This window comes from Microtus pennsylvanicus, chromosome 7, assembly GCF_037038515.1.
Source record: "Microtus pennsylvanicus isolate mMicPen1 chromosome 7, mMicPen1.hap1, whole genome shotgun sequence".
Classification (NCBI taxonomy): domain Eukaryota; kingdom Metazoa; phylum Chordata; class Mammalia; order Rodentia; family Cricetidae; genus Microtus; species Microtus pennsylvanicus.
In genome coordinates this window covers 69,349,037-69,376,886 of record NC_134585.1, presented here as the reverse complement: position 1 = coordinate 69,376,886, position 27,850 = coordinate 69,349,037, and the positions used below count along the sequence as shown (strand labels likewise).

The 27,850-nt window shown below is 38.6% G+C and overlaps 1 protein-coding gene across 16 annotated transcripts; it reads left to right on the top strand.

Moving 5' to 3' along the window:
* The first annotated feature begins 184 nt into the window (after positions 1–184).
* On the top strand, positions 185–27,850 carry Fubp1 (far upstream element binding protein 1). Of its 16 annotated transcripts, XM_075981082.1 has the most exons (22): positions 207–430; positions 4,358–4,448; positions 5,065–5,127; positions 6,224–6,262; positions 6,923–6,962; positions 7,368–7,417; positions 7,506–7,577; positions 7,752–7,809; positions 8,928–9,090; positions 9,191–9,289; positions 9,393–9,494; positions 10,103–10,205; positions 10,316–10,416; positions 10,903–11,044; positions 11,554–11,714; positions 14,691–14,842; positions 15,152–15,231; positions 17,862–17,990; positions 19,691–19,765; positions 24,100–24,245; positions 26,748–26,794; positions 27,673–27,850. In XM_075981082.1, exons 1-22 carry the CDS (start codon positions 323–325, stop codon positions 27,701–27,703), a joined length of 2,052 nt encoding a protein of 683 aa, XP_075837197.1. In that variant the 5' UTR covers positions 207–322; the 3' UTR covers positions 27,704–27,850. The 16 variants fall into 16 exon arrangements, with proteins under 16 accessions (XP_075837195.1, XP_075837191.1, XP_075837187.1 ...); XM_075981072.1 differs by lacking the exons at positions 26,748–26,794; positions 27,673–27,850 and adding an exon at positions 24,624–24,996 and having other exon boundaries at positions 192–430; XM_075981068.1 differs by lacking the exons at positions 26,748–26,794; positions 27,673–27,850 and adding an exon at positions 24,484–24,663 and having other exon boundaries at positions 7,365–7,417.

Below are 27,850 nucleotides of genomic sequence, written 5' to 3'. Positions count from 1 at the left end.
ACGACCGACGCCCCGCCACCGCGAGGGAACAATAAGCCGGCTACGCGCCGGGAAGGGGCGCCCCGGTCAACGCCACTTTCGCGAGACCTTAGTCAAATCTCGCGATAGTCTCTACTGGGCGGCCCGTCTCCACGCCCGCCCCCAGCCCCGCTAGCTCTGAAACATCGCGAGATTTCCTCCGCCTAGTCCCCGCCCCTTTACGGCACGATGGTCGCACAAGAATGTGATAGAGCGTCTACGGCCGCCATTTTCTTCCTTTCTTAGCGGTTAGCTGAACGGGGAGCCTCCGCGAGGAAGCGGCAGCAGCGGCTGTAGCGTGGGCATGGCCGACTACTCAACGGTACCTCCGCCCTCGTCTGGCTCAGCCGGCGGCGGCGGCGGAGGAGGCGTTAACGATGCTTTCAAAGATGCCCTGCAGAGAGCCCGGCAGGTAAGCGTGCAGCGCGGCGGCTTCCCCGAGAGCCTCCGGCGGGCTAGGCCCCGTCCCCGCTGGCTTCCCGGGCTAAGCCGGAGACAGCCATCTGTCCCGGGGTCCCAGGCACTCGAGGCCGAGCTCGGCTCAGGTCCGGGCTGAGCCTCCCTTCCCACGCGCGCCCCTCAAACGTGGCCCCGGGGCTTTCACTTCCGCAGCGCGGCACGGCTCCCTCAGATCGGCTTCCGTTCGGTAAAGCGCTAGTTGCTGTCCACAGCGGCGGGGAAGGAAGGTTCTGGGAGGCCGGGTCACGGCTAGGGCAGGACGGGCTTGCCCGCCTAGCGGTGCTCACCGCTCCGCCGAGCCCTCCCTCCCCGGAAGGTAACGTTCGCCTGGCCCGGGGAGGCTCCCCGAGCGCCCTTCCCCTGGGCGGTCAGCCCTCCGGCCCTTCCCTCCAGCTAAAAATTGCCTCAGGCCGGTTCTCCCCGAGCTTTGGGTTTGAATCTGTCTCTCCCGAGGCGAGACCTCCATCCTCTTTGTGTTCTGTTGGGACGTATTGCTGCCCCGAAGGCACCACTTAGCGGGTTGAAAGACAGAAGTGCTTGTACTTGAAAGTCTATTTTTTCCAACTCTGGACTTTCGTGTCTTCAGGTAGCCCTCTGATTTCTTTGTGGTTTAAAAATGTAGCGTTGTCTTGGTGGGCACGTCGTCTTTAGTCCCTGCTATTCAGAGGCAGAGGCAGGGAGATCTCTTTGAGTTTGAGGCCAGCCAGGACAACAAAGAGACCTTGTCTCAAAAAGACGTTATGGAATTTGGGTGTAAGCTAATAAGACATCTTTTTATGGCACTCTATCGTAGTTGTTAGACATTTTATAATAGTGTTGAACAAATACTGCGAAAGTCGGTTTTGACTATATTAGTTTACTTCCTAATTTACCCCCCTCAGGACCGAAAGATTACTGAGTCAAAGTTTATCAGCTCTACCATGATGTGGCAAATCACGTGTTAGAAGATTTACTAGTCTATTAATTCATCTAGCGTATTTATCTAGTACACGGATACTGAAGAAAAATCGTTTTATTTATTTGTGGAGAGGGCTCAGTGACTGTCATGGTTTGTGTAGAATTAAGAGGATAACTTGGGAGTTGATTCTCCCACCACGTAGCTTTCTTGAGTCGCATGAGAGTGGACAGCCTTAGATATGAGTCTCTTTATCTGGGCCTCTTGAGGAAATTTTTTTGATACCAGGGTTTGTAAAATGAGAGGCTGGCCTGGGATTTAAGGTGTCCTACCTAATCCTCCTTGATGCTTGCAGGTGTGCTCCACCCCCTCAGCTTTGAAACATCTTAATGTTTAATGTGTAATTCGTTTTCTAAGGAAGGTGTGAGATAATCCAGGAATCAAATATCATTGAACAGAATAGCTAATGCTTTGATTAATAAGACAATAAGCACGACAGTTATGTAAATATTTGCACTGTGAGGCAGGCACTGTACAAGATAGTGGATGGTGACATTCATGCAGTGCACTGGTGGTGGTGATGGTGGGGTAGCCTTTGGCCAGCACAAAGAAGAAGCAGTGGCCTGTACAAAGGGAGGGTTTCTGGACTGACAGTCCAAGAGTAAGCTGGAGCATTAGAATTGAATATGAGGAGGAAAAGGTGAGAAAATGAGGAACACTAGCTAGATTCAAAGTGAATAAGCTTTGTTTGCCAGCAAGCCTCGATTGTGATTACAGTGTCGCTCTCACCTTGCCCTGTATAAGGTACATGGTGTGTTCAATTAATTCAGCAGATATCCTTAGTGTGTTGTCCCACTATGCAGCTCTGGCTGTCCTGGCACACACTGTGTACATCAGACCCACCTCTACCTTTGGGATTAAAGGTGTATGTCATCCACACCCAATTTTAAGTTGTGTGATCTGAAAGTTAACTCCTAGAGATGAAGAGGTATCCTTGCTATCTTGTTATCCTCCAGGACTTGAGTCCAGTCTGCCTCAGCTTTCTGAGTGCTGGAATTGGAGGCCCGCACTTTTCTTAAGTATAGTGCATCTGTGTCTTTGAGGATAGATAAAGCATTGCTAATTTTCCAAAACACTTTTTTTTCTCTGTGTAGCCATGGCTGCCCTAGGAACTCACTCTACAGACCAGGCAGACCTTGAACTCAACAGAGATCCGCCTGCCTCTGACCCCCAAATGCTAGGATTAAAGACATCTACCCTGCCTAGACCAAAACAATTTTGAAGTGTTGCTGTGGACTCTGCTTTAGAATTGAATTACATATTGTGATGAATTGGTGAGGGTATGCTGTATGTTAGGATCTGCGTTGAACATGTAATCTCCACAGCCATCCTGTAAGGGAGGTGTGTAGAAGTTTCCCATTTGTGAAGCTCAGAATGTCTGAGAACATTTGACAAAGACACGACTCTAGACAGCACACTAGAAGTAGATTAGCACCTCCACCCTTGAACTACTAAGGAAAGTGTGGATCGGCATTTAGGAAATAGACTGCTTTCAGGTCATTATCTTTTGGGAATCATCATTTTGAACTCCAAAATGTGTAACGGCAGTGAGAATGGTGCTAAGTGCTGACTTGTTTGAAGAAAAAGTAGGGCAAAAATCCAAGTGGGAAGCTTGGATTTAACATGTGAATTAAAATCAGACATTACCCATACACAATATATGCTTAATAAAATCAATAGAGCTCATAATTCCAACATGTGAGAAGGGGGAAAGAAAGGCCAGCCTGGGCGACAGAGTGAGACTATATTGCTGTATTGGGAATTGATTGATCTTCAGGGATTTTTTTTTTATGTTTGTGGTTACCAAAAAAATGATTTTCTAAGATTAATTTTGGAGAGTTATCTGCTTTGTGGTGTTCTAGTCTTTGTCAGTTTTCAATTTTTTAAGGTTTTGCTTTATCTTGAATGAATGAATCAAGCACCAGCTTTGATTTTCTTTTGGACAGTTGTAGAACTATCAATAGATATCCCATAGTAAGGAAATTGAGGTCTCTGTAGCTATGGCTGGATGGAATATGAAGAAGTATACTTTCTTGTGCATGTTTCTTGGAGTTCGAGTAACCTCAGAAGTGTTTATAAAAGCTAACTGTAGAGAGTGGTCACAGTCTAAACCACTTTCCTCTAGTTCAGTATGCCATCTGCTCTGGCACTTACCTACTGCCTTTATCAGCCCCACACAGTGCACTTAGATTCCCAACGTGCAGTTTTTAAGTGCTGCATTTTGAGATCAAAGGGTGGAAAAGATGTGTTCCCAGATGTGATTAGGAAAACCTTCAGGAAAGAAGGTTAGGTACCCACAGATGAAATAGGCTTTTAATGGGGAAATGACAGGTGGTTAGTAAAGTTGATCACCACTGAAGACTTAGGCTGTAGGCCTTTTCATAGACTGTGTGTGCTGGTATGGGTGTAGATGAAGAGGAAATCTAATAACCCTGGGAGATAGAGTTGACATAGGGATATGACTTAACAGATCCATATTTGGTGTAAGGCCTTGAATATACTTTTAGCCTCCTCCAGTCTTCTGCTTATAATAAACAAATAATTAGGTTAGTTCCACATCAGTGTCTTAGAAATGTCAGTCATATATTTGTTTGTTTGTTTTTCCTTTTTTTTCGAGACAGGGTTTCTCTGTGCAGCAGTGGCTGGCCTGGATTCTGCTTTATAGTAGTCCATGCTGGCCTTGAACTCAGACATCAGCCTGCCTCTGCCTGAAGTGATTAAAGGCGTGCAACCCCAACGCCCAACTGGTTTTTTTTTTAATAGAGCTTAATCCCATACCGTTCCTTGTTAGCTCCCTAAACTACTAAGGATAGTTTTAATTAATCCTAGCAAGTCAATAGTGTATTGTTGTAGAAAATTTAGTATAGGAAATTTAGAGTAGTAAATGTATGTTAGTATTGTAACCTTTCTGATTTTTTTTTTAAGATTGCAGCAAAAATTGGGGGTGATGCTGGTACATCATTGAATTCAAATGACTATGGTTATGGGGGACAAAAGAGACCCCTAGAAGATGGAGGTAAGTTATAGCCAGGAATCATTATAGTTATCTCGCACAGTATGCAAATGATGAGGGGTTTTCACTCTTATTTATTGAAATAATTTGTTGACATAGTACTATGTATCTATCTCAGAAAGGGGGGAAGACAGACCTAGAAAAAAGGTAGGTATAATGTGAGCCTAGGAGAAAGTATTATTGGGATAGTAAACAGTTCATTTTTTTTCTTGTTTTAGGAGTATGCTTAGTTTGCACAGGTTTCTCGTTAATACTGGAAAAAAAAACCAAAAATATAAATTGCTTAGGAAACACTTTCCTGGTTTTCCCAATTATTTGGTATGCTGCTTATTCATTTACTTCGAAATTCACTTCAAAGGCTTTTATAGTGGATTTATAGTGTTTCTTATTTTTAAAAAACATTGACACTTCTGCAATTAGAAGTGTGTGCTTTTTTTGTTTTAGTTCTGTGTGAATTTTGATATTCTAATTGAGCATATAGAAATGTAATTGTAGCCCTGAGTGGGAATACTTGGTTTCCTTTTAAGTATTTGCAAGTGAGGTTTTTAAAATGCAAGAAAAATGAGCTAATGATGCTTCAGATGTTGTGTGTAATGTATTCTTTTTATTTTATGTGTAGATGGCTCTTGGACAAATCCGAGCAGTACAACACACTGGGAGGGAATGCCCTCTCCTTTTAAAGGCAGGAATTTTTATTTATTACCTGTGTTCAGTATGTAAACGCGAAATAAACAAGCCAGTGGATTCTTAAGTGGACACAACTGTCTCTTGGTTTATGTGTCTGAATTTTTGCTACACAAAAGCCTTGAAGTGGGGAAAATGACAATAGTGGTGCTTTGAACTATAGACTGTCTATTGTAATGTATGTGTTTTGTTTATTTGAGAAAGGCAGTCACATAGTTGCTTTGAGTTGTTGTTTTTTTTTTTTTTTTTTTTGCTAAACTCATGTAGTGAAGTGTTTCATTTGGGAATAAAACAGTTTAGATTGAAACTGTCTTGTAATATGAGCTTTCCTTTTTATTAAAGCTTTGTGGTCACTGTCAACTATCCTTGTCTTTTGATATGTCAGATTTTTATATAGCTATCTATACCTAGTTGTCAGTTCTTACCATAGAAGAAGCATCATTAGCTTTTAGCATATGGTATTCACCAGCATTTAAATACTTTGTTTTGTATCATTCTAAACTGTCAGGAGCCATTTCCCCCCAAACCTGGCAGAGCCTATCCCACACCCAATTATCTGTTAATAGAGAGCTATCTGTTAGCGGAACCCACCCCACACTCCAATTATCTAGAGAACTAAGAGTGTCAACTTGTGACTTCCTGACCGAGGAATCGTCATCCAGGGGCTGTATAAGCTGTAACCATGACTCAAATAAACGGAGGCTCTGACAAACATAGCATGGTTTTCTTCCTCTCTCCCGCCCATGTCTTTCAGATACGCCTCTCTGGGACCCTGGAATTACTGATCTGCCAGGCGGGTTACAACCCTAGACTGAGTGACCCGCCAAGGCAGTCTACACTAAACTATTTAAAGTGTCTGTGCATTGCTTAAACAGGAAGAGAATGAAAGAATTTAGGTTTTGTGGGTGTGGTTGTTTTATTTGGGTTTTTTGTTTTGTTGTTTTTAGAGTTTTGAGTCTAGGTTGAATTGTGGCAATTTTGGTTGGTTCAAGTGGTAAACCTTTATATCAGGTATTTTGATAAACATTGGCATTCTTGCTTGGGGGACAGCTTTGTTTTTAATTGACAAAAATAAACGACATTTAATTTTGCAGATCAACCAGATGCAAAGAAAGTTGCTCCCCAAAATGACTGTAAGTATTTCAAGCTGAGTTTTTGTTACGACTTTTTAAATTGCTTATATATTTATATATAAAATTATATATGTATGTGTGAATTTGTGTGCACTCGGGAGACCAGAAGATAGCATGGGAATTTCCTCAGAGTGGAGCTGCATGTAGTTGCAATCCTTTGTGTGGGTGCTGGGAACTGTTATATTTTTGGATAGGTTGAGGATTTTGGTTTGGAGAATTTTTGTTTTTGAGCCAGGCTCACTCTATAACCCTGATTGGCCTTGGCCTCACAAGAGATTCATCTACTTCTGTCTTCCCAGTGCTGGGATTAAAGGTGTGCCTTTCCATGCCAAAGAGGATAGGTAGGTATTAAGAATGTCTAGTCAGAATTCTTTTTACAGATGTATGCTTTTTTTCTTAGATAATAATTCTGTTTTAATTGTGACCATGTATGTGTAACAACTCCAGTTTTTAGGCATGTGCCACTTGAAAAAAAAAGTGTGCCATTGCTAGTATATTTGCCCTTTCTTGGCTTTCTTGCAGCCATCAGTGATGATTTGAATAGTCTGAATCTCTTATTCTCTTCAGTATATGCATCAAGAAAAGAATATAGAATACTTGGTGTGCTTGTGTTGAGTAAACTTAAACTCTGAAGTTTTGTTTGTTTGTTTTTTCCTTAAGCTTTTGGAGCACAGTTACCTCCAATGCATCAGCAGCAAAGGTATAGTCAAAACCTTAAGTACTTTGCAAGTCTTAGTTGAATTGTGTATATAACCAATCAAGTTAGTTTATATTGAAAATGTCTATATACAATTTTGTATGTGTGGTTTATTTCTGTCCTATTGGGAAGATGATTTAGAATCTTTTTCTTTCTATGTAAGAAATTAGTAATTTGAAAAATAGTTGAAATTGACACATTTTAGAAGAAAGAAAGTAAAGTAAATGGTAAAATGACATTCACTCTGACTCTTTTATATACTCAGCTGTCTTGCTCACTTACACATGCTGCCAATTTAAGAACAGGAGTCTGAGCTTTTAGGAGACCTTGGTTGGATTTATAAAACTACCTTTCATGTCCACACATCTCCCTTTGAAGAAAATACTAGTTTTTGTTATTTCTTAGCAGATCTGTAATGACAGAAGAATACAAAGTTCCAGATGGAATGGTTGGATTTAGTAAGTAACATTTTTTAGTTTCCAAAATATAAATATGCTTTAAAAATTTAAGGTAAATAATAACTTTTCCTTTTTCCTCCTTAACTAGTAATTGGCAGAGGAGGAGAACAGATTTCACGCATACAGCAGGAATCTGGATGCAAAATACAGATAGCTCCTGGTAACGTTCTTCTTTTTGTGTATGCATTTTGTTCTTCTATCTCCGGCCCCTTTTTTCTAGCCCTCGAAGTTTTTTGAGAGTGGCTAGAAAATGAGTATTTTTTTAGTTTTTGAAGATGATGATGCTACTTTTTATCTATTTTTAACCTAAGCTTTTCTTTCTATTTAATTATAGATAGTGGTGGCCTTCCAGAAAGGTCTTGTATGCTAACCGGAACACCTGAATCTGTCCAGTAAGTTTAAAAATGTTAAGTCTGCTTAGATAGCAATGTGAAGACTTTGTGTTTTCATTCTTTCCTCATCAGTGTCTTCTACTAGTGCCTTGAAAACTTCACTTTAAAGTTTATATATAGCATACCTTTCTTGAATAATAGAGATCACCATCTAAGACAGAAAATTGTTAAAAACAGGGACCAGGGAGGTAACACATCCAGGTTCTTGCTTTCCAAGTAGGAAGAACTGAGTTTGTCCCTAAGAGCGAAAACCAAAAAACTTGGCATGGTAATATGAGCAGTCTTATGGTGTTGGAAACATGCAGACTTTGGGGGCTTTGTAGTCAGCCAGCCTACACTGTTTCATGGCTTTACAGCCATTGAGAAGACCCTATTTCTAAAGGTGGTACTACGCCAAGAATGGCACTGATGGTTGTAATTTGGCCTAAACACATATGAGTTGTATTCATAGACACAAAATTACTAAAACTTGTTTGACTTACATATAAATAAGTTGATGATGTCATCTAAACTACCGAAATCTTCTTTAACACTCATTGTCGTTTGTTGTTGTTTGGTGGTTGGTTTTGTTTTGTTTTTCTAGATAAGGTTTCACTGTGTAGCCCTGGCTGTTCCTTTGTAGGTCAGACTGACCTCAAACTCACCTCCTAAAGGTGTCCACCATCCCTGCCCCACTCAGTGTCTTGTTACTTCCTGTTGCTGTGGCAAAACACCAAGGAGGGCAACTTAGAAAAGAGTATTTTATTAGGCTCATGAAATCAAGCAACCACGCCAGCTTAAGCTCATTTACTGAAAAGTTGTGAGAAGTTACTGCCTCATCCTACACTGAAACACAGCCTTCCGTTGTGTTCATTTGCCTAAGACCATTTCTTCCTACTTCAAGACATCTTTCTTATGACTAAATTACTGTATTTATTTGGTTCATGGTCACTTTATTACTGCCCCTTTTCACATTCCCTTTGACTTTGCTTTTTCTTCCTGCCTCACCATGCATATGTGTATCCAAATTCAACTGCTGTATGACACCAATGATTAGAATCAAATTGATTGACTCTGTTATGTTTCATTTTTGGGTAAGGTTGGTTATGCTACACATTTTTATATTAATTTGTTTACAGATCAGCAAAAAGATTACTGGACCAGATTGTTGAAAAGGGAAGACCAGCACCTGGCTTTCATCATGGTGATGGACCTGGAAATGCAGTTCAGGAAATCATGATTCCAGCCAGCAAGGCAGGACTCGTTATTGGAAAGGGGGGAGAGACTATTAAACAGCTTCAGGTACTGTTATGATAACAATTATTATTATTCTGTCTTTTAAAAGCCAGTTACTATTATTTTTTGTTGTTGTTAACTTGCATTATTTTCCTGATTATAATAGGAACGGGCTGGTGTTAAAATGGTTATGATTCAAGATGGGCCTCAAAATACTGGTGCTGATAAACCTCTTAGGATTACGGGTGACCCATACAAAGTTCAGGTAAGCCTTACTTTGTCATTTATATAAAACGGCAGGAGAGGGGTGATAATAAGCATTAAACTGTTTTGAGAATTTTTCTAAATTAGATAACTCTCTATTTTAGCAAGCCAAGGAGATGGTCTTAGAATTAATTCGTGATCAAGGTGGTTTCAGAGAAGTGCGGAATGAGTATGGCTCAAGAATAGGAGGAAATGAAGGGATAGACGTAAGTAAACATGCTGGATCCGGAATTGGGTCCTATCCACAAAGTGCTTTCGTGTTATTCTTTTTATACATCCCTTTTCTCGATTTCTTTCTTGTTACTGTTTGACATGATCATTTACTATATTTTTATGATTTGGTAAAGATGAATTTTTGAGAAATTATATATATATTTTGAAATATTTATTTCTTATGTATACAATATTCTGTCTGTGTGTATGCCTGCAGGCCAGAAGAGGGCACCAGACCCCTCTACAGATGGTTGTGAGCCACCATGTGGTTGCTGGGAATTGAGCTCAGGACCTTTGGAAAAGCAGGCAATGCTCTTAACCTCTGAGCCATCTCTCCAGCCCCGAGAAATTATATACATTTATTTATTTATTTATTTGTTTGTTTATTTGTTTATTTATTTATTTATTTATTTATTTGAGGCAGGGTTTCTCTGTAGCTTTTTGGTTCCTATCCTGGAACTAGCTCTTGTAGACCAGGCTGGCCTCGAACTCACAGAGATCCGCCTATCTCTGCCTCCCGAGTGCTGGGATTAAAGGCATGCGCCACTACCGCCCGGCAAAATTATATTTTTTAATATACTTCATCTTTTACTTCCTTAAGGTCCCAATTCCAAGATTTGCTGTTGGCATCGTAATAGGAAGAAATGGAGAAATGATCAAAAAAATACAAAATGATGCTGGTGTTCGAATTCAGTTTAAGCCAGGTAAGTAAGGTATATTTGGTGTTCTAAGAATTGATAGCTACTCATAATTGTTAGACACTCATAATTGTTTTGTCATAATTCCTTGTTTCTTTCTTTTTTTTTTTTTGTAGATGATGGAACAACACCTGATAGGATAGCACAGATAACAGGACCTCCAGACAGATGTCAGCATGCTGCAGAGATTATCACAGACCTTCTACGAAGTGTTCAGGTTTGATAGGAAATTAACATTTTCAGTTTGTTTTCATTGGAAGTTTTTATCATACCTGAAAAGTGCCCCTCCATATTATATTAGAATCTGTTGGTGTATTAAAATGACTAAACATTTACATTGTTTTAAGATAAAAATTTTAAGGGCAGAAGAACTGCTGCAGAAACACTGCAGAAAAAGTAGGGTGTCAAAAGCTGTGTCAGAGACAAGTGTTCATGTAACCCCAAACCCCACAGGGTCTGATGGCAGACATGGAGAGGTCCAGGAAGGGCTTCTTAAATGCTTGTCACAGTTCTGTGAAGACAGGCAGAGCTACACAGAAATCCTGTCTCAAAAGAAAAAGGAAGTTATTGATTAATTGAATATTTTTGTCAAGTAATATTTAAATCATCTCTTAATTTCATTGTTGAGAAATAGGAAAGTTTGGAAATAAAACTATTAATTTTGTTAAAGCATTTCTTTGTTCATTTTTTCCCCTCCTTTCAGGCTGGTAATCCTGGTGGACCTGGACCTGGTGGGCGAGGACGAGGTAGAGGTCAAGGCAACTGGAATATGGGACCACCTGGTGGACTACAGGAATTTAATTTCATTGTGCCAACTGGGAAAACTGGATTGATAATTGGAAAAGGCAATGTATTTTAAATTCTTTGTTAAACATAACTGATTTTTCTGGACACTTTATTGTACACAAATGGTATTGATTTTTTGTTTGTTTTTGGAAGTATTTTAGTAGGAAAGGGATTTTACATGGCAACTAAAACAACACTGTTAAAAATGGGATTTGTGTTTCATTGGCTTCTAGGGAAAGGGGTCAGTTATCCATTGAAGAAATAAAACTTGATCCTAATTGAATTAGGGGTGACTGGTTTTGTTATTTGGGATTGTATTTAGGTTAATTTTTTTTTTGTTTCTTACAAAAGCTCTTTTGAAGTTTTACTGTTTTTACCCATGTTAGGATTTATATATTTGAATAGACTTTACTGTATTTGGTATGAGTTGTAGATAGAAGACCAGAATAAGTAGAAAATCCTAACAAATTATTGTCCAATGGAATACTATCAAACTTTATTAAGTAGGTGTTTTTTAAATTACAGCATTTTTTATATTCTTTGAGCTAATTTTTTTTTCTTTTTTTAGGAGGCGAAACCATTAAAAGCATAAGCCAACAGTCTGGTGCAAGAATAGAGCTTCAGAGAAATCCTCCTCCTAACGCAGATCCTAATATGAAGTTATTTACAATTCGTGGCACTCCACAGCAAATAGACTACGCTCGGCAACTCATAGAAGAGAAGATTGGGGTGAGTACCCTTTAAACTTGTTTATAATGTAGTTCCTGGTACTTCAACTGTACCATGGGAAAGTGTAATTTGTCATCTGAAAGTACAGCTTTTGTGGTACAGCACACAATCATGTAACAATATAGGAAAGATGTCCAGAATTACAAGTATTCTTGTTAACCATGCCACTTCACAGTTGAGTGTCCATAGATCAGAGATAATATTAGATCTGGCAGCAGTTGGGTAGCCTAACTAGTTACAGGAGTTCAGTGTTTATCAAGGCCCACACTACCCATCCCTGCTGCATCAAAGTAGTGAGTTAAGGTATTTATCTCCCATTCTGCCGAAGTAATTTATAATTTCTGACTGTTGGACTGGCTACCAATTATCAGAGGTTTGAAACGTAGACTAGTTTGATTCTTCTGGAGTTCCTTGGCCACCTAGCCCAGCAAAATCCATGTTTGTAGGAGGAGGGGGCTACTTGTTTGTTCCAGGCCGCCCTAGCTAGCTTAGCCCTAAAATAAGTACACAGAAACTGTAGTAATTAAATCACTGCTTGGCCCATTAGCTATAACTTCTTATTGACTAACTCTTAATTTAATCCATCTCCATTAATCTTTGTATCGCCACATGTCTGTGGCTTACCAACAAGATTCTAACTGGCGTCTCACAGGCAGAGAATCCATGGCTTCTCTCTGACTCTTTTCTTCTCCCAACATTCAGTTCTGTCTTCCCTGCCCTATCAACAGGCCAAGGCAGTTTCTTTATTCATTAATGGGAATGACAGCACATAGAGGGGATTCCCACATCACGTTTGCTTAGAGAGACCACTCAGTGAAAGACACTGGAGGAGTCGGTGTTGATCCTGGCTTCCACAAGCACCAGTGCATCTGCACCCACACTAACAAGGCACATGGAGACAGCATACTACACAGAAATAAAATGAAAGTAGAGTAGAACAGTGTCTATTTTAACAGAGATATTCCACCTGGCGTTGGTGGCACACACCTTGAATCCCAGCACTTGGGGGGCTGTTACAGGTAGATTTCTGAGTTCACGGCCAACCTGATCTACAGTGAGTTTCAGGACAGGGCTAGATAGAAAGTTTTCTGGTAGTGCAACAGAGACTTGACCACTATGACTTTATAATGAGGCAGATAGGGGTTCACCTCATTGGTGGTTTTTTTTTTTAAACAACAAAGGAAGTTTGAAAAATGCCTCAAGTTTGAATATACACCTTGTAATTGTTCATAAACTGAAGATATTTGCAAGTCAAGCAATGCCAAAAACTGACACCAAAGAGTAGAAAGATGGGTAACCACATTTTCATTTTTCTGGGTTTGTTTTTGAGACAGTGTAGACAAGGCTGGCCTTAAATGCAAAGGTCTGCCTGCCTTTTCTTCTCAGTGGTGGAGTAAGCATAAACCACTGTGTGCAGCTGATTTTTTTTTCCTTAGCCTAATAGACCTAGATCAGGGTTTCTGTTGAGTCATATTGAGAAACAATATTAACGGTTTGGTTTAGTGCTTACTACAGCATAAATGTCCTAGTAAACATTAGTAGTGAGGAAGATGATAGCCAAATTCAGTTTAGGTATTTTGTCAGGCTGCTGAGTTGTCTTAATGTGCCACCAGAACTGATGACTGGAGTGCTACATGGAGTCCTCATGGTGGCAGGAGAGGACCAGCTACCAAAAGGTTGTCCCCACATTCACAGTGTGGCATGTGCACGTTCATACTCAAAGGAAGTAATTTTGATGGGAGAAGCATTTTCTGGGACTGTAGAGATGGCACAGCAGTAACAATTCTAGAAGACCCAAACTGAGTTCCCAGAAAGCCTATAACTCAAGTTACAAGAGTAACATCTCTTGTTACTGTTGATGTTTTGAGACAGGGTTTCTCTGTGTAACAGCTGGCTTGGAACTCATTATGTAGACCAGGCTAGCTTGGAACTCACAGAACTGCCTCCCAAGTTGCTGGGATTAAAGGTATGTGTTGCCACTGTCCAGTGGATGTGGTGCTCTTTAAGGTTGATTGTTATGTATACAGTATTCTAGCTGCTTACTAAAAAAGGGCACCAGATCTCAGATGGTTGTGAACCACCACGTGGTTGCTGGGAATTGAACTCAGGACATCTGGAAGAATAGCCACTGCTCTTAACTTCTGAGCTTTCTCTCTAGCCCTTAAAATTTTTAAAGATTGTAAGCATTTTGTTCAAAAGTATTAATATTAGTTGTCAGTTGTAAAAAAGAAATGTTTTATGACATCTAAATCTAATGATTCTTGTAGGTTTTGCAGGGTGGCCTATCAAAAAAAGAAATGAAGGAAGCCAAGTAAAATAGCACATGTCTTTAATCCTCCCAACACTTGGAAGGTAGAGGCAGACGAATCTCATGTGTCAGCCTGGTCTACATAGTCAGTGAGATCTTACTTCCAGATAAGGGAGGAATGGTAAAAAGTGTTCTGTTGAGGTTATATAGAATAACCGTGATGTGTTGTGTTGTATCAACTGTGGAGGAATTTTATATGCTATTTAGAAAGTTATGACGGGTACAACATAGGGACGGTAGATGAAATTATTGGTTTAAATGGGATTCCTGTGACAGAAAGTTGTTTGGGATACTAGATTGAGAATTAAAAAGTGTTCCCTAGACAATATGCAGTTTGGGAAATATATTGTCAGAATGGTTGTCTGATACTAGGAAAGTAAAAGAACTAGGTGGTCTAATTTTTTTTTAAAAAAATGAGAAATAGCATTGTTTGAAAAAGAGTAAAAAGCTAAATGGAATTGCTAGTGCTCATTTTAATGAGTTTCACATTTTATAATCTGAGATTTTTTTTGCAGCTTCAGGAGAGGAAGGTAAATTTAAACTTGTTACTTGAGTAGAAATGAAAGAATAGTTGGCCTTGGGGTTGCTTAGCCATTACACTTGAGTGTATTTTATGTTTTGTGTGCCTTTTTTGTTATTGTTCGGTTTTTCTTTTTTTCTTTTTGCAGGGCCCAGTAAATCCTTTAGGGCCACCTGTACCCCATGGGCCCCATGGGGTTCCAGGTCCTCATGGGCCTCCTGGGCCTCCAGGGCCTGGAACTCCAATGGGACCATACAACCCTGCACCTTACAATCCAGGACCACCTGGTCCAGCTCCTCAGTAAGTACTAGATTTGGTTGGTTCTGGGTTTTCCCTAAAGATCCTAGGCTGAGATGGCTCAGCAGTTAAAAGCACGTAATACTCTTACAGAGGGACCTGGATTCAGTTCCCAGCAGCACACGGTGGTTTACAACCATCCATAACTCCGGTTCCAGGGTATCTGACACCAGTTGTATGTGGTTGGTTGCACATCACATACACAGGCAGAACCTACACATAAAACAAATTTTTTTTTCATAAAACAAATTTTTATTTCTTTTAATAGAGATTCTGACTTTTGGTGAATGGTATTTGTGTTTGTCTTTTCAGTGGTCCTCCAGCCCCATATGCTCCCCAGGGATGGGGAAATGCATATCCACATTGGCAGCAACAGGCTCCTCCTGACCCAGGTAGAGGATAAGATTATCTATGATTCTACTTTGTATATAACATTTTTGCTGTTTTTCAGCAGTGTTGGGCAGTCTCCCTGCAGTGTAAGACTGGTAGAATTTTTTTGTCTCTGCATTTTTGAGCCAAGGTCTCAGCCTATAAAGCTCAATGTGGTCCTCAGCGTCTCTTACAGTGTAATATAGCTCAGTTTGGTTTAAAATTAACTTACTTAGCTGAAATCAATTGCTATAAAAAGTACAGTGTCTCAAGCTTTAGATAACATTGCTGTTTCATATGTTGTGACTTTGTAGTAGTTCCTATTTATAAAGTGTATCTAACAGTGCAAAGTTCTCAGAGAGGATGAATATAAATTATTTTATTGCTGATAAGATACCTTAAAATATTAGTAAAAATTAAGTCCCCATTGCATACCAAAACTCTAAAATACATTCATTTTTTCTTCTAATCTGAATTTTCTTTATCATCCTGTTCTCATTTACATTCTCACAAAATGGTTTTGTTTCCCCTCCATCACAAGCAAAACCGTCCACTAATTTGGTCGTCCGTTCCCCTCTCCCCCGGCCCCCAACACTCACACACACACACATTCCAGCCTCTGTAGTTTAGAATTCAGTGGAGAAATTTCAAAGAATATGTTCTTAGTTGTAGATTACTTTCTACATAGTATTTTTTTTTTCAAAAAACCAAAGCAATTGTGTTAAATATAATTGCTTTGCTGGATTTGTTAAACATTTTAAATTTTAATATTTTAATGTGACCTGATAATAAATTATCATAGGAACTTTGCTCAGTCACCAAATAACTACACAATTTCTGTTCATTTAAGAAACAACTTGAGAGCTGGAGTGATGGCTCAGCAGTTACTCTGTCTGCTCTTCCTTCCAGAGGTCATGGAGTTCAGTTCCCAGAAACCACATGGTGGTTCAAAACCATCTGTAATGGGATCTGGCGCCCTCTTCTGGCCTGGAGGCACACATACAAATCTCTAAACATAGTATAAAAAAATTTTTTTTTAAATGAAAGAAACTGCTTGAGCCAGGTGATGATGGCACATGTCTTTAGTCCCAGGAGGCAGAGGCAGGCAGATCTCATGAGTTTGAAGACAGCCAGGGCTACACAAGAAAACTCTGTTTCAAAAAAAAAGAAGAAACACAACTTGGATTATGGCATCTGAGTGTGAAAGATGTGCTAATAAGCCTATTAAGGTACATTCCCAGTGTAAACAGTAATAGACTTTTAGGGTGTGGAAGAAGCATCAAGTACCTTAAAAATTAGGAGTTTACTTCATTCTAACAAGCGTTTAGGTGTGGCATGATTAAATGAAAGACTTTATACGCGTAACTTACATTGCGTAGGACTGCACTAGGAGTGGTGTTTGGGATAGCTACTGTGGTTAAGAAATTCTATAACGGCTCAGTGGTTAAAAGCACTAGCCACTTTTCAAGAGAACCTGAGTTTGAGTCTCAGCACTCACACAGTGCCTCATAGCCACCTGTTTAGGCTTAAAATCAAGATAGGTTAGTTATATTTCTATAACTGGTTGATTTGAGTTTTTACCTAAGACTGTCTTCTTCATCTTAAGTGGATAATTGGACTGATACTGTGTTAAAGAATAGTGATTCTCAGTACCTTCTAGTTACAAGGAAAACACTTGTTTAGGTAAAGAAAGCTTGGTGCAGGGGATGCTAATCATAATCAGAGGCCGTGGTGACTGGTGACAAGTCCAGCGTTTTTTTCGGCTTTGAGTGTTGGGAAGTCCCAAAAGAGAGAAATGGGGCTGATGGAAAGGACAAGCATGAAGACCCAAGGTCCATCCTTACCACCTGAAGTGACTGCAGTGCTGAGGAGGAGCCCTGACCTTTCCTCAGCCATAACTCCTTTTCCAAGAGACTCCTCACTAACCTGCACATTTGTGTAGATGCACACATAATACATAATTAGAAGTAAAATAACTTCAGTTTGAGAACGTCCGAAGTCAGTCATTGCCCTCTATGCACATGTGCACACAGAGCAAACATGCCCCCACACACCTACACAAAAGGATAAGCTAGGAGGTTGAGTCATGAAAGCCATTGACATGTAATTCCAGCACTGGAGAAGTAGAGGCATTGGGCACCTGCCTGAGCCACATGGGACATTTTTTCAGAAATGTTTTTGTGGGTAATATTAAGTGATATACTATGCTTGGGATATCCTAATGGTTGTAGAAAAATTACAAAATAATTTCAAGGTTTTGACAATGGTGAAATACAGACTGTATTTTTTGTACAAATTAGCTCGTAGATGTCTTCTCTACAGAACTGTTGCTGAACTTATTTTGGGCGCCGGGGGTGGGGGGGGGAGCAAAGATACAGGATTACGCCAAGGCAAACCATTTGAAGCCAAAAGGTCAATCCTTCATATCCTGGTTCCATCATTCACTAGTTTTGTAACCTAGGAAATTACTTTACCTGAGGCCCAAGTTTCTGAACTAAAAGTTAAGTGTTAACAATGATACTAAAAAAAAAAAATTGAAAGTTTTATTTGCTGTTGTCAATTTTTCAGTTTGTCAGGAATCCCCAGAAAGATAAACATTAATTGTGGAGTTTACATATAAACCTTGAAATTTTTCTTTCTGTTTAAATTCTAGCTAAGGCAGGAACGGATCCAAATTCAGCAGCTTGGGCTGCTTATTATGCGCACTATTACCAACAGCAGGCACAGCCCCCGCCTGCAGCTCCTGCAGGTGCACCAACTACAACCCAAACGAACGGTCAAGGTAACTACGGTAATTAAAAATTTTATTTTCTATTTTAAAGCCAAAGCTTGTGTTTCGACTTTATATATGTTTACTAGTGTGTCATACCAAAACTTCCTTTATTTTACTTTCAATCCTGGGAATTGAACCCTGGACCTTGTGCATACTCTGCTAATACCATCACTAGGTTAGATCTCTGGGCCTAAGGTTTTGAAGAGTCATGTGACTGTGGGTAAGCATACTAAATCACTTTGAAGTAGTAATAAACTTTAGTCTTTGTTCTGTTCCCCTTTTACTCCATTACCCGGATATAGATGTCTGTTAATTATGAAAAGCACTACTGAAAGCTGTACCTGGAGACATGAAGTCATATTATCCTTATACATACTTGTGTACTCATTCCAAAATGAATAACCATCGTGGTCTTTTAGAGTCTGTACTCAGCATTGATACGCCACTGCTGTGCACAGCCCTTGCTTAGATTCGCCAGTTGTCCCAGTGTTTCTATCGAGATAATCTAGTATCATACAACATATTTATTAGGTCTGTTGTGTCTAATCAAGCTGGAGCAATTTCTTGGTCTTTCCTTTTATGTCTCTAAGAAGAGTATAACTCAATTGTTAGGTAGCTGTCAGCTTAAGTCCCTTGGAGTACTAACCCTGATCTGCCATGTTTTTGTATTATGGTACCACCATTTACTATAGGAAATTACTTAGTATTTTTTGGTACATTTTACTGGAATTATATCACTAGTCTGTCTGTTCATCACACTTCTCCCTCAGCCTTAGTCTCTATTAGTAGCCTGCCTTAGTAAACTACTGTTACTATAACTGTTAACTGTTGGTTGCTATCATTGTATACTGCTATTTTATTGCAAGGAATAGCTTTCCTTTTATTTTAACTGCTTTCATTATATTGTCCTAGATTTGGGTGGTTGGGATTATCTTCAAGGTGGCTCTGGTGTCCTTCTGACATTCTTCAGGTGCTTCCTTAGTACCTAACACAGTAAGATACTTTGTCTTCTGAGCTCCAATCAATGATTCATTCTTTTTTTTTTTTCAAGGGTAGAATTTTGAAACCAGACCAAGTATACTCATTGATATTTAAATGTCACTGATCGTAACCCTTTCTAAAATAGAACTAGAAAATATGTTTTGGGGCTGACGCTTAATAGTACTTGTTCTGCAGAAGACCCAGGTTCGATTCCCAGCACCCATGTGGTGACTCACACTGTAACTAATTTCAAGGGATCCAGTGCCCTCTTCAGACCTTTGAGAGAACCAGACACCTTCAGTGCGCAAATAAGCATGTGTGGGCAAAATAATCATACAGAAATAAAACGATCTAGAAAAGTTTTTTAAGTATGTTTGTATACATGCAAGCTAATACATACCTAATAAAAATAGCATGATTATCTGCTTATTTTTTAAAACATTGACATTCTATTCTAATGTTTCAAAACTGTTATCAGCTTTTTAACTTTTGTACTTAAAAATAGCCAGAAACCTCATGTCCTATGTTTCTTTCATGTGCATTTTCTTAGTAGCCCTTGTTAGCAGTTTCTCTGCCTCCTTTCGTGCCTACTGTCGCGTGTCCCCCACTAGTGTACTTACAGCTCCAGGATAGATAGTGTGAACTCCACGTTCATGGTGCAGAATCGCCTTCGAAACTTAAATCTTGTTTGTTGTTTTGTTTTATTTGTTGTTTTGTTTTTTAACAAGGAGATCAGCAGAATCCAGCTCCAGCTGGACAGGTTGATTATACAAAGGCTTGGGAAGAGTACTACAAGAAAATGGGTATGCTGTATATTTAATTTCATTAATTAAATCAAAGAACTTAGTAAATATGTATTAAAATGCTGGATTTTGCTTAGAAATTTGTTTTTAATATTTTAGGTAAATGATCCATATTTTTATAATGTTGAAATTAAGAATATCAAGGGTGTCATTCTAAAATCATTGAACTTGCAGCATATTAAGAACATTCTGAGAATTTCTTAAATTTGTGCTTATGTAGCAAGAAAATGTATTCGTCAGCAAGCTAGTAATTAAAAGAAATTTCCTTACTAGAAAGTAATACATAGCTTTACTTTTATTATTGCTATACTTTTGTGTGATGTTCTAACTAGAATAAGGTTAAATTTTAGAGCCCCAAGCAAAGCGATTGTGTCATCTTCAATATTGCTGTCAAATAAGCAGGAAATTAAGACACAATGACAGATTGCTTTAATCTTTTACATGCATTGAAAAAAATTATGGCTTTTTAAAAAAAAAGCTTTGTGTTTGACAACTATTGAATGTATGCCTCACATAGCCATGATGGCTGTGTAAAAGTACTTCCAGCCGGAGATACAGCTTTCTACAAAGCTGCTTCCAGATTAAAGAGGTTTCCTACTTGCACAGCCGTTTAGAGAAGTGATGTGCTTCATACTCCTGAGACTTCACAGATGTGCTAGCTTACTTTTTTAACCTCACTATTCTCAGGCAGGTTATGACCGTTAAGCATTTGTACTAGAAACTTTCTAACCATGAAATAGTGTTCTGTGTGATTAGCATGACGACATAATTTGTTATCTCAACTGGGGCACTTTAGAGAAAGAATTGAAATGTATTAATCATTGTGTGATAGCCAGTGGTCAAGGCATATAGCCACCCTAACTGCTGAAATAACGGTACTTTTTTTAAAATAAGGAATTGAGTATGAAGAGGCCAAAAAGCATTAACTCCATGTGTAATTTCACCATGTGTGTTGATTTGTTGGAGACCAAGGCCTGCTAACTGATATAGGTGATTGTGGTAGAATGAGTTTGTTTACATGACATCAAATCAGTTTTGTTTAGTTAATTGTAGCTTTTGTTGGATATAGACATTTTAACTCACTTTGATTTTAGTTTTCTGCTTTCTAGCATTTTCCAGCACACCATTCTGTGAATATCTGGGTTCAAATCCCCATTGCATCTTAAAATGCCAAACACGGCCAGTGCATGTCCTGGTAACCCCAGTTGGAGAGCTGTTTTCCAGGAACTTGCTAACCAGTGTATTTGAAATGGAAGAGAGAAGAAAATAGAGGAGAAAAAAGTCTTGAAGGCTCTTGGTCTAGTTTAGGTAGTACCGTGTTTGGCTAGCATAGATGGGCTCTGGGTTCATCGTGTGTGTAGGTGTGTGGATTATCTCCAAAGGCATTTTTCTTGCTTTCCCAAATAGGCTGACCAGGTTTCATAATTATAGTCATTGTGAACTGCTTCGAAAACACCAAAGATATTTTCTCCCTCCCTCCCTCCCTCTCTCTTTCTCTCTCTCTTGGGGTTTCAAGACAGGATTTCTCCGTATAACAACAGTTAAGGCTGTCTGGGAACTTGCCTTGTACTAGGCTGGCCTCAAACTCAAAAAGATATGTCTGCCTCTGCCTCCTCAAGTGCTGGGATTTAAGGTGTGCGCCACCACTACCTGGCAGCTCTGAAGATTCTTATAGATGAAGGAAAAGATGTTTAAGAGTCATTACGAAGAGCAAAATAGAGTGGTAGAGGTTGCAGGTTTGGGTGTTGGTTTTTTTGTTTGGTTGGTTTTTTTTTTTGTTTTTTGTATTTTTTTTTTGGTTTTTGGAGACAGGGATAGGGTCTCTCTGCAGCTTTTTAGAGGTTGTCCTAGAACTAGCTTCTTGTAGACCAGGCTGGCCTCGAACTCGCAGAGATCCACCTACCTCTGCCTCCCAAGTGCTGGGATTAAAGGCATGTGCCACCACTGCCCGGCTGAGGTTGCAGGTTTAATAAAAACTTCGGTAATCAGTAAAGAATTAGGCATCAGATAAAGGTAAGGTAATTCCTGTTTAGAGGAGAGTAGGTGAAGTCATCTTGGAAGGCATATACTACAAATTTCTGGTATCTACATACACATACACAGCTTCCGTGCCCAAACATACACAGCACAATTTTTTATAGCCCTTACGTTTCTAAGTACTAATTTGGTGTTCTGAAGGCATCTAATACCTTAAAGCCCAGAAGACATAGCTGTGGAACAAATGCAGGTCTATCAAGAGATAATTGAACACTGTGATGTGTTTAATAAAGACGACTCTTAACACTGTTGTAGAGGTGATGATGCTTTCTATTGAGCTCTGTGGAAATATTGGGTAGTGTCCTGCTAAGATGTAGACCAGACTCCAGTGTTAGAAAGGTAGAGACTAAAGGGTAAGGACGTGGGTGTGTGAGATCTAGACCGAATTAAGTCATTAGTGCTCAGAGTTGTTTGCAGATTTGGGGTTTTCCTAGAGACTGTGAGTCTGAAGAGTGCTTTACATGTCCGTCCATAAGTATCTTATGTCATTGTGCATAGCCAGATTTGCTCTCACGTACAGTTTTATAAAGGATATTGTGTGATTTTTATACCCTGTTGGAGAGTTTTCTAAATATTGTTTTGAATTGCATCTATCTCCTTATAAGGTCCAAATGTTAAAACCAAAAAGTTATTTATGGAAGCAAAAGTAGAACTAGGGAATTTTTGTAGTAATAGAAAGGTTTTTACATTGCCCAAACAAACCCCCACCCAGCACATTGTAAGGTTAAGTCATAGATCTCAGTTTTTGTTCACGTGGCTGACCTTTATTCTGTGAACACGTTTTATGGTGTGTGACAGGATGCTTTCTGAAACTGTAAAATATAAAAGGTGTCCCTTTTGTCTTCTCAGAGCTCCATGTTCATACATACTACAAGTGTTCTTTTTTGAGTTTTTTGCCTTGGAAATTTCAGAAGGGTGGGGAAGTTGTACATGAGTCATAGGTTTGGCCGGTGTGTTGAGCTAAATGTACTCAGTTTATATATTTTATGCCTGAGCCATTACAAAGTAAGTTGCAGGCTAGTTTATTTTAAATACATTATACTCTATGTTCCTAACTATTGTAATAATGTCCCTACCAAGAAACTGTCTCTGCAGTTAACTTGTTTTTGTTTACAGAATCTGTCCAGTATTCCTATGATTTGATGACTGTATTTCTCATTTGATAACTCAAAATGGTCACTCTGCTCAGAAGCAACAAAACTACTCATGGAAGCTGAGTTTCATTTGATTCATTGATCTTGTCCTTTTTATCAGTTGCCAGATTATTTTTAGCAAAACTGTACTCTGATATGAACACAGTAGGTCTTTTGTGTTATGGCATGTGTGTGTGTTTTATAAATATTTTTTTATAAAATATTGATTTTAAATATTTATAAATATCAGTAGTTCTCTATTGTAGTTTAAGACCAATATAACAGATGACCAAAATGGATAAAAGAATAGTGAGCCAGGTGTGGTGGCGCGTGCCATTAATCCTCAGGAGGCAGAGGCAGGTACCTCTCTGAAGATGAAGACAGCCAGGTCTACATAGCAAGAACTCTAGGCCAGCCAAACTGGATCTTGAAATCCTGTCTCAATGTCAAACAAACAAACAAGACCGAACAGAACCTCCATGGTGACTGCGGCACAAACCTTTAGTCCCAGCACTGGGAAGGCAGAGGTAGGCAAATCTCTGAGTTCGAGGACAGCAAGGACGTCAGGAACCCTGTCTCAAATCCAGTGGGGGCGGGGGACGACAACGACAAGTTTCTTCTTGCCTGTCAAAGATAATGTCTGAATCTTTGCCTTTGTTTAAGGCTGTGCGAGTTTTCGTTTTGTCATTGTCGATAGCGCGATGAACTAAAAGACTAAAATCTGTGGTTAAGATGAAAAGAGCATTTTTTTTGTTTCTTTATGCGTGCTGCACCTTTTTTTCTCATTCTCCCTTCCTCTCTCTTTAAGGCATAATAAGATAAACAGTAACTGAAGGGTCAATGAGACACATATATAATCCCAGCACTTGGGAAGTTGGCAAGAGGATTACAAGTTCTGAGCCAGCCTGTGCTGCCTAAGTGAAACCTGACTCAAGATAACCAAGAACCTCTATGCCTGTCATTATAAAGCTGTGCGAACAGTGGGTGGAAATTTGTGTTAAAATCCAGGGGGCTTTCTTTAGGTCAACAAGGGCAGACAAGATTATTCACAGGCTTGGGAGGAATATTACAAGAAGCAAGGTATTATTTTTACTAGCCAAGATATTCTATGAGATTTTTAATTATATATGGTTGGAGCAATAAAGTTCCTCTCTTTCCCTGAAGGTCAAGCAGTTCCTGCTCCTACTGGGGCCCCACCAGGTGGGCAGCCAGATTATAGTGCAGCCTGGGCTGAATACTATAGACAACAAGCAGCATACTATGCCCAGACAAGTCCCCAAGGAATGCCGCAGCATCCTCCAGCACCTCAGGTATAATACACTTGCTTTTTTTTGTGTTGTTTTTGGTTTGGTTTTGGGTTTTTTTTTTCCCTCCAACCATATTTTTTGCATGTTTGTGTGTTTGGGAATGTGTTTTACTTTTTGGTTGATAAAGTATAACTAGGAAATTGTGATGTGTTTGGGGATTTGGTTTTTAAATAATGCTTTCTGGCATCTGCGTGCTATTTTTATAATGCCTTTGATTTTAAAAATAATTTTCTTCCCCCAGGGATTTGCAAATCATGCAAGAAGCCACCATCATTTATATTAACCAGTTTTTCTTTCTTAAAGGATTCACTCCTGAATTAGCTCCATTTAAAGGATTTTCTTTAACTTTTTGTGTATCTCTTATGTATCTCTTCTGCACAGGGCCAATAATAAGAAGTGGACAATACAGTATTTGCTTCATTGTGTGGGGGAAAAAAACCTTTGTTAAATATATGGATGCAGACGACTTGATGAAGATCTTAATTTTGTTTTTGGTTTAAAGTAGTGTTTTCCCCCCCTTTTTTTATTTTGAAAATGTACAAACTATCTATCACTACTGATAGGAGGTTAATATTTCTGTGTAGAAATGAAAACTGGTTTGTTTTTAGTCTTTAGTGTAGATGTACACATTCCAGCAAATGTATTTGCAACTATTATGTGGTCAATGCTTTGTGATATAAATGTACTTTTTCAATGTATACTTTCACTTTTAAAATGCCTGTTTTGTGCTTTACAATAAATGATATGAAACCTCCTGTGTCGGTAAGTTGGATATGTGGGTAAAGGATTCATAATTTCTTAGCAGTGATAAATTAAGATACATATACACAACTATATAAGCTTTCCCCATGAATTACTGAGTTTTTAAACACTGGCATGATGTTTTTCCCCTTGCAGTATAGTGGTAGATTGGAGGATCTTTTCTGTTGTATTTGGCTTTTTCAGCACAAGTAATCCTGATATCTTCATTTTTTCCTTCTATTTGATTTTAAAACTGCATGTGTATACAATGATCTTTAGTATACTTCCATTGCATTAACAGTGAAATTTCCTTTTATATGTGAGCACTGTTTATATATGAGACCTGTACTGCTGCTACAACAGTTAACCTTTCTGTTTTTCACTTATTTCCAAGACTGTTTCAGCATAACTAATTTTGAACAGTTTTCAGACAGTGATTTGAGTAGTTTATAAGAAGCTTTTTGTTTTCCATGTAAAGCAACTATTTCAATGTATATAATAGTGTGTTTCTTTCTAAATTTAGGGTAGAAAAGTAAATAGTATGCAAAAATATAGCTACATTGCATCTGCCATTGAAACATCTGGGGTATGAAAACGTTCCAGCTTTTTTCATTTTGCATTATAGATAAGCCTTGTCTTGTAATTGCACAAGTCCAGTCATTGAATCAAATTAATTTTTTGTGTACTTGAATCATTTTATTACTCTTAACATTCATGCTGAAGTTCTGATATTGTTGAAAACCATTGTTTTATTCTGCATATTTGTTGGCTCTTTGCATATTAATATATTAGACTACATGCAAATACAGTCTGTCTTGCCATTGTCTGTTGAAGTGCAGGTTTGATCCAGCCAGTATAGGACTAGCTCTGTAGGGGTGAGGAGGACTGTGCTGTGTATCATCCTTGATTGTGTTCCTTCAAGGAGCATTGCACTGTAAGTACATCAGAATGACAAATTGATGAACTGCAACAGTGTCTCTTTGTCAATGTTCCACATAATGCAATTGCTATATTTTGTGTGAATATTATGTTGGAATACAGTGCTGATATCATAGGAAAACATAAACTGCCTTTTAATATAGAATAATACATAGTTCTGTATTTTTTTTAAGTGAGCTTAATGGGTAAGTATTTTTGATATGCTTTAGCTAATAGCTAAAGAAGATTGATCATTATCAAAGTTGAATAGTATTATCTATCGGTGCTCCTAAAATGCCGATTTTTCAGTGTACGATATGCATCTTTAATAGTGATATGAAAAACTTGAAATGTGTAAGACAGTGTTTTTCAGATTGCAAATTATAAGCAATGTAGCACTTAGCATCTTTTCATAAATATGTTTTATCTGTGGTGAGCACCATGTGTTTTGCATATGCTTTAAAGGAAGAGGTATGAGGACAGAAATGTTGAGGTAATAGGGCAGAAAACAGTACAGCTCATTGTGGATGTTTTGAAATGTTTTTGATTTATGTAACTTTGAGTGACTTCCCTTACCCTTATTTAGATACGGATACGTAGTCTAGTTTGAAGTTTACTAGTTAAGGAGTTAACTATTAAGTGTAGGGTATTGACATGAACAGTTTTCAGTATTGCATGATGTTGTTGCATAGATGGATGACCTAGGAAAGTGGTGCATTTAGTAATTAAACTGAAGGAAATAGTTGAATTCAGTATCATTCACAAATTGGAGGCTGTTGATTTTGATTCGTTTAAAGTTTAAAATCCTTATTAATTGCAAACAGTGCAATTATTTATACTTCACAGTGCCTTCCCAGACCTTCCACCTTAGGTTCTGCTGCAAAAAGCAACAGGTAAGCACAACCTAAGGACATATATATAAATATATCAGTACATTGATGTTGTCCCTGTGAGGTTTTGTGGTTGTGTACTCAAAAGCAATCTGCTGCTTCCCCAAATGTATTTTGTTATTTATGCTACCATTCTAGTGGAAAGTCTGTTAATTTGTTGAAGCAACTGTTTATAATTTTGGGTAATGGTTATTTTAATTTTTTTCATTAAAATAAAATGAGTAGATTGCTGTTAAAACTGGAAAACATCCAGATCTTTTTGTACCCATTTTCCCCAAGTTATAGAAGTGTTACAGTAAGAACAGTTAAATAGTTAAGACTTAGAAAATCTTTTGGTCAGAAATTTCAACAGCCTTCACAGCCTGTTTGTATAACTGACAGGACATTTTCTTTACACTCCAAGCCTGTGGTTTTAGTTTTGGTTTTATTTTTTTACTCCTTTATTATTACTGCTTTAAAGTATAGTGATTCAGTAAGAACATTTTGGGTCAGTTTCCTAGACAGTTCTGTTTTCATGACTTGTATATGCTGACAAGGAAGACTAAGGAATACTGGCAGTAAGTTTTGAAAAAAGGCATGTGCATCAGTGAAATGTTAACTGTGTCAAATAACTTTCATAGTCTGCATAACCAAGTTTCTGGTTTATATTTTAATAACTGACGCTGCATTTATTTTTTTTTTGCCAGTTTACAATGTTTGTGTTCTTAGGAATGATGTTTAACTAGTACATATTTTGACTTAAGATGACTGTCTTAAAACAGCACCGTATCAGTTTTGTTTTTAATTCAGTTTCTAAATGTGCTGATCCTATTAAAAAACTCCTGCTTATCTTTACAACAAAGAAAAATATTCAAAAATACTGCCTTCATTTTCACACACAGTGCTGAAGATGCTGCAAGCACCAAATCATAGCTCATAATATCAGGTCCTGAGATAGTTACCCATAAAGAGGAATCCTTTGAGTGTATGCCATTGGTGAGCCGATGAGCATGGACCATAGAAGGGCTCAATGTAGAAGGTAAAATTGGCAAATCATAATTGAGAAATATGAAATGTATT

Excerpts from the sequence above, each read along its gene's own strand:
- Fubp1 (XM_075981082.1), top strand. The coding sequence starts at position 323 with ATGGCCGACTACTCAACGGTACCTCCGCCCTCGTCTGGCTCAGCCGGC. Across the intron at positions 7,810-8,927 it reads GGAACACCTGAATCTGTCCA|ATCAGCAAAAAGATTACTGG; the intron begins GTAAGTTTAAAA and ends ATTTGTTTACAG. Across the intron at positions 17,991-19,690 it reads AACCCAAACGAACGGTCAAG|GAGATCAGCAGAATCCAGCT; the intron begins GTAACTACGGTA and ends TTTTTTAACAAG.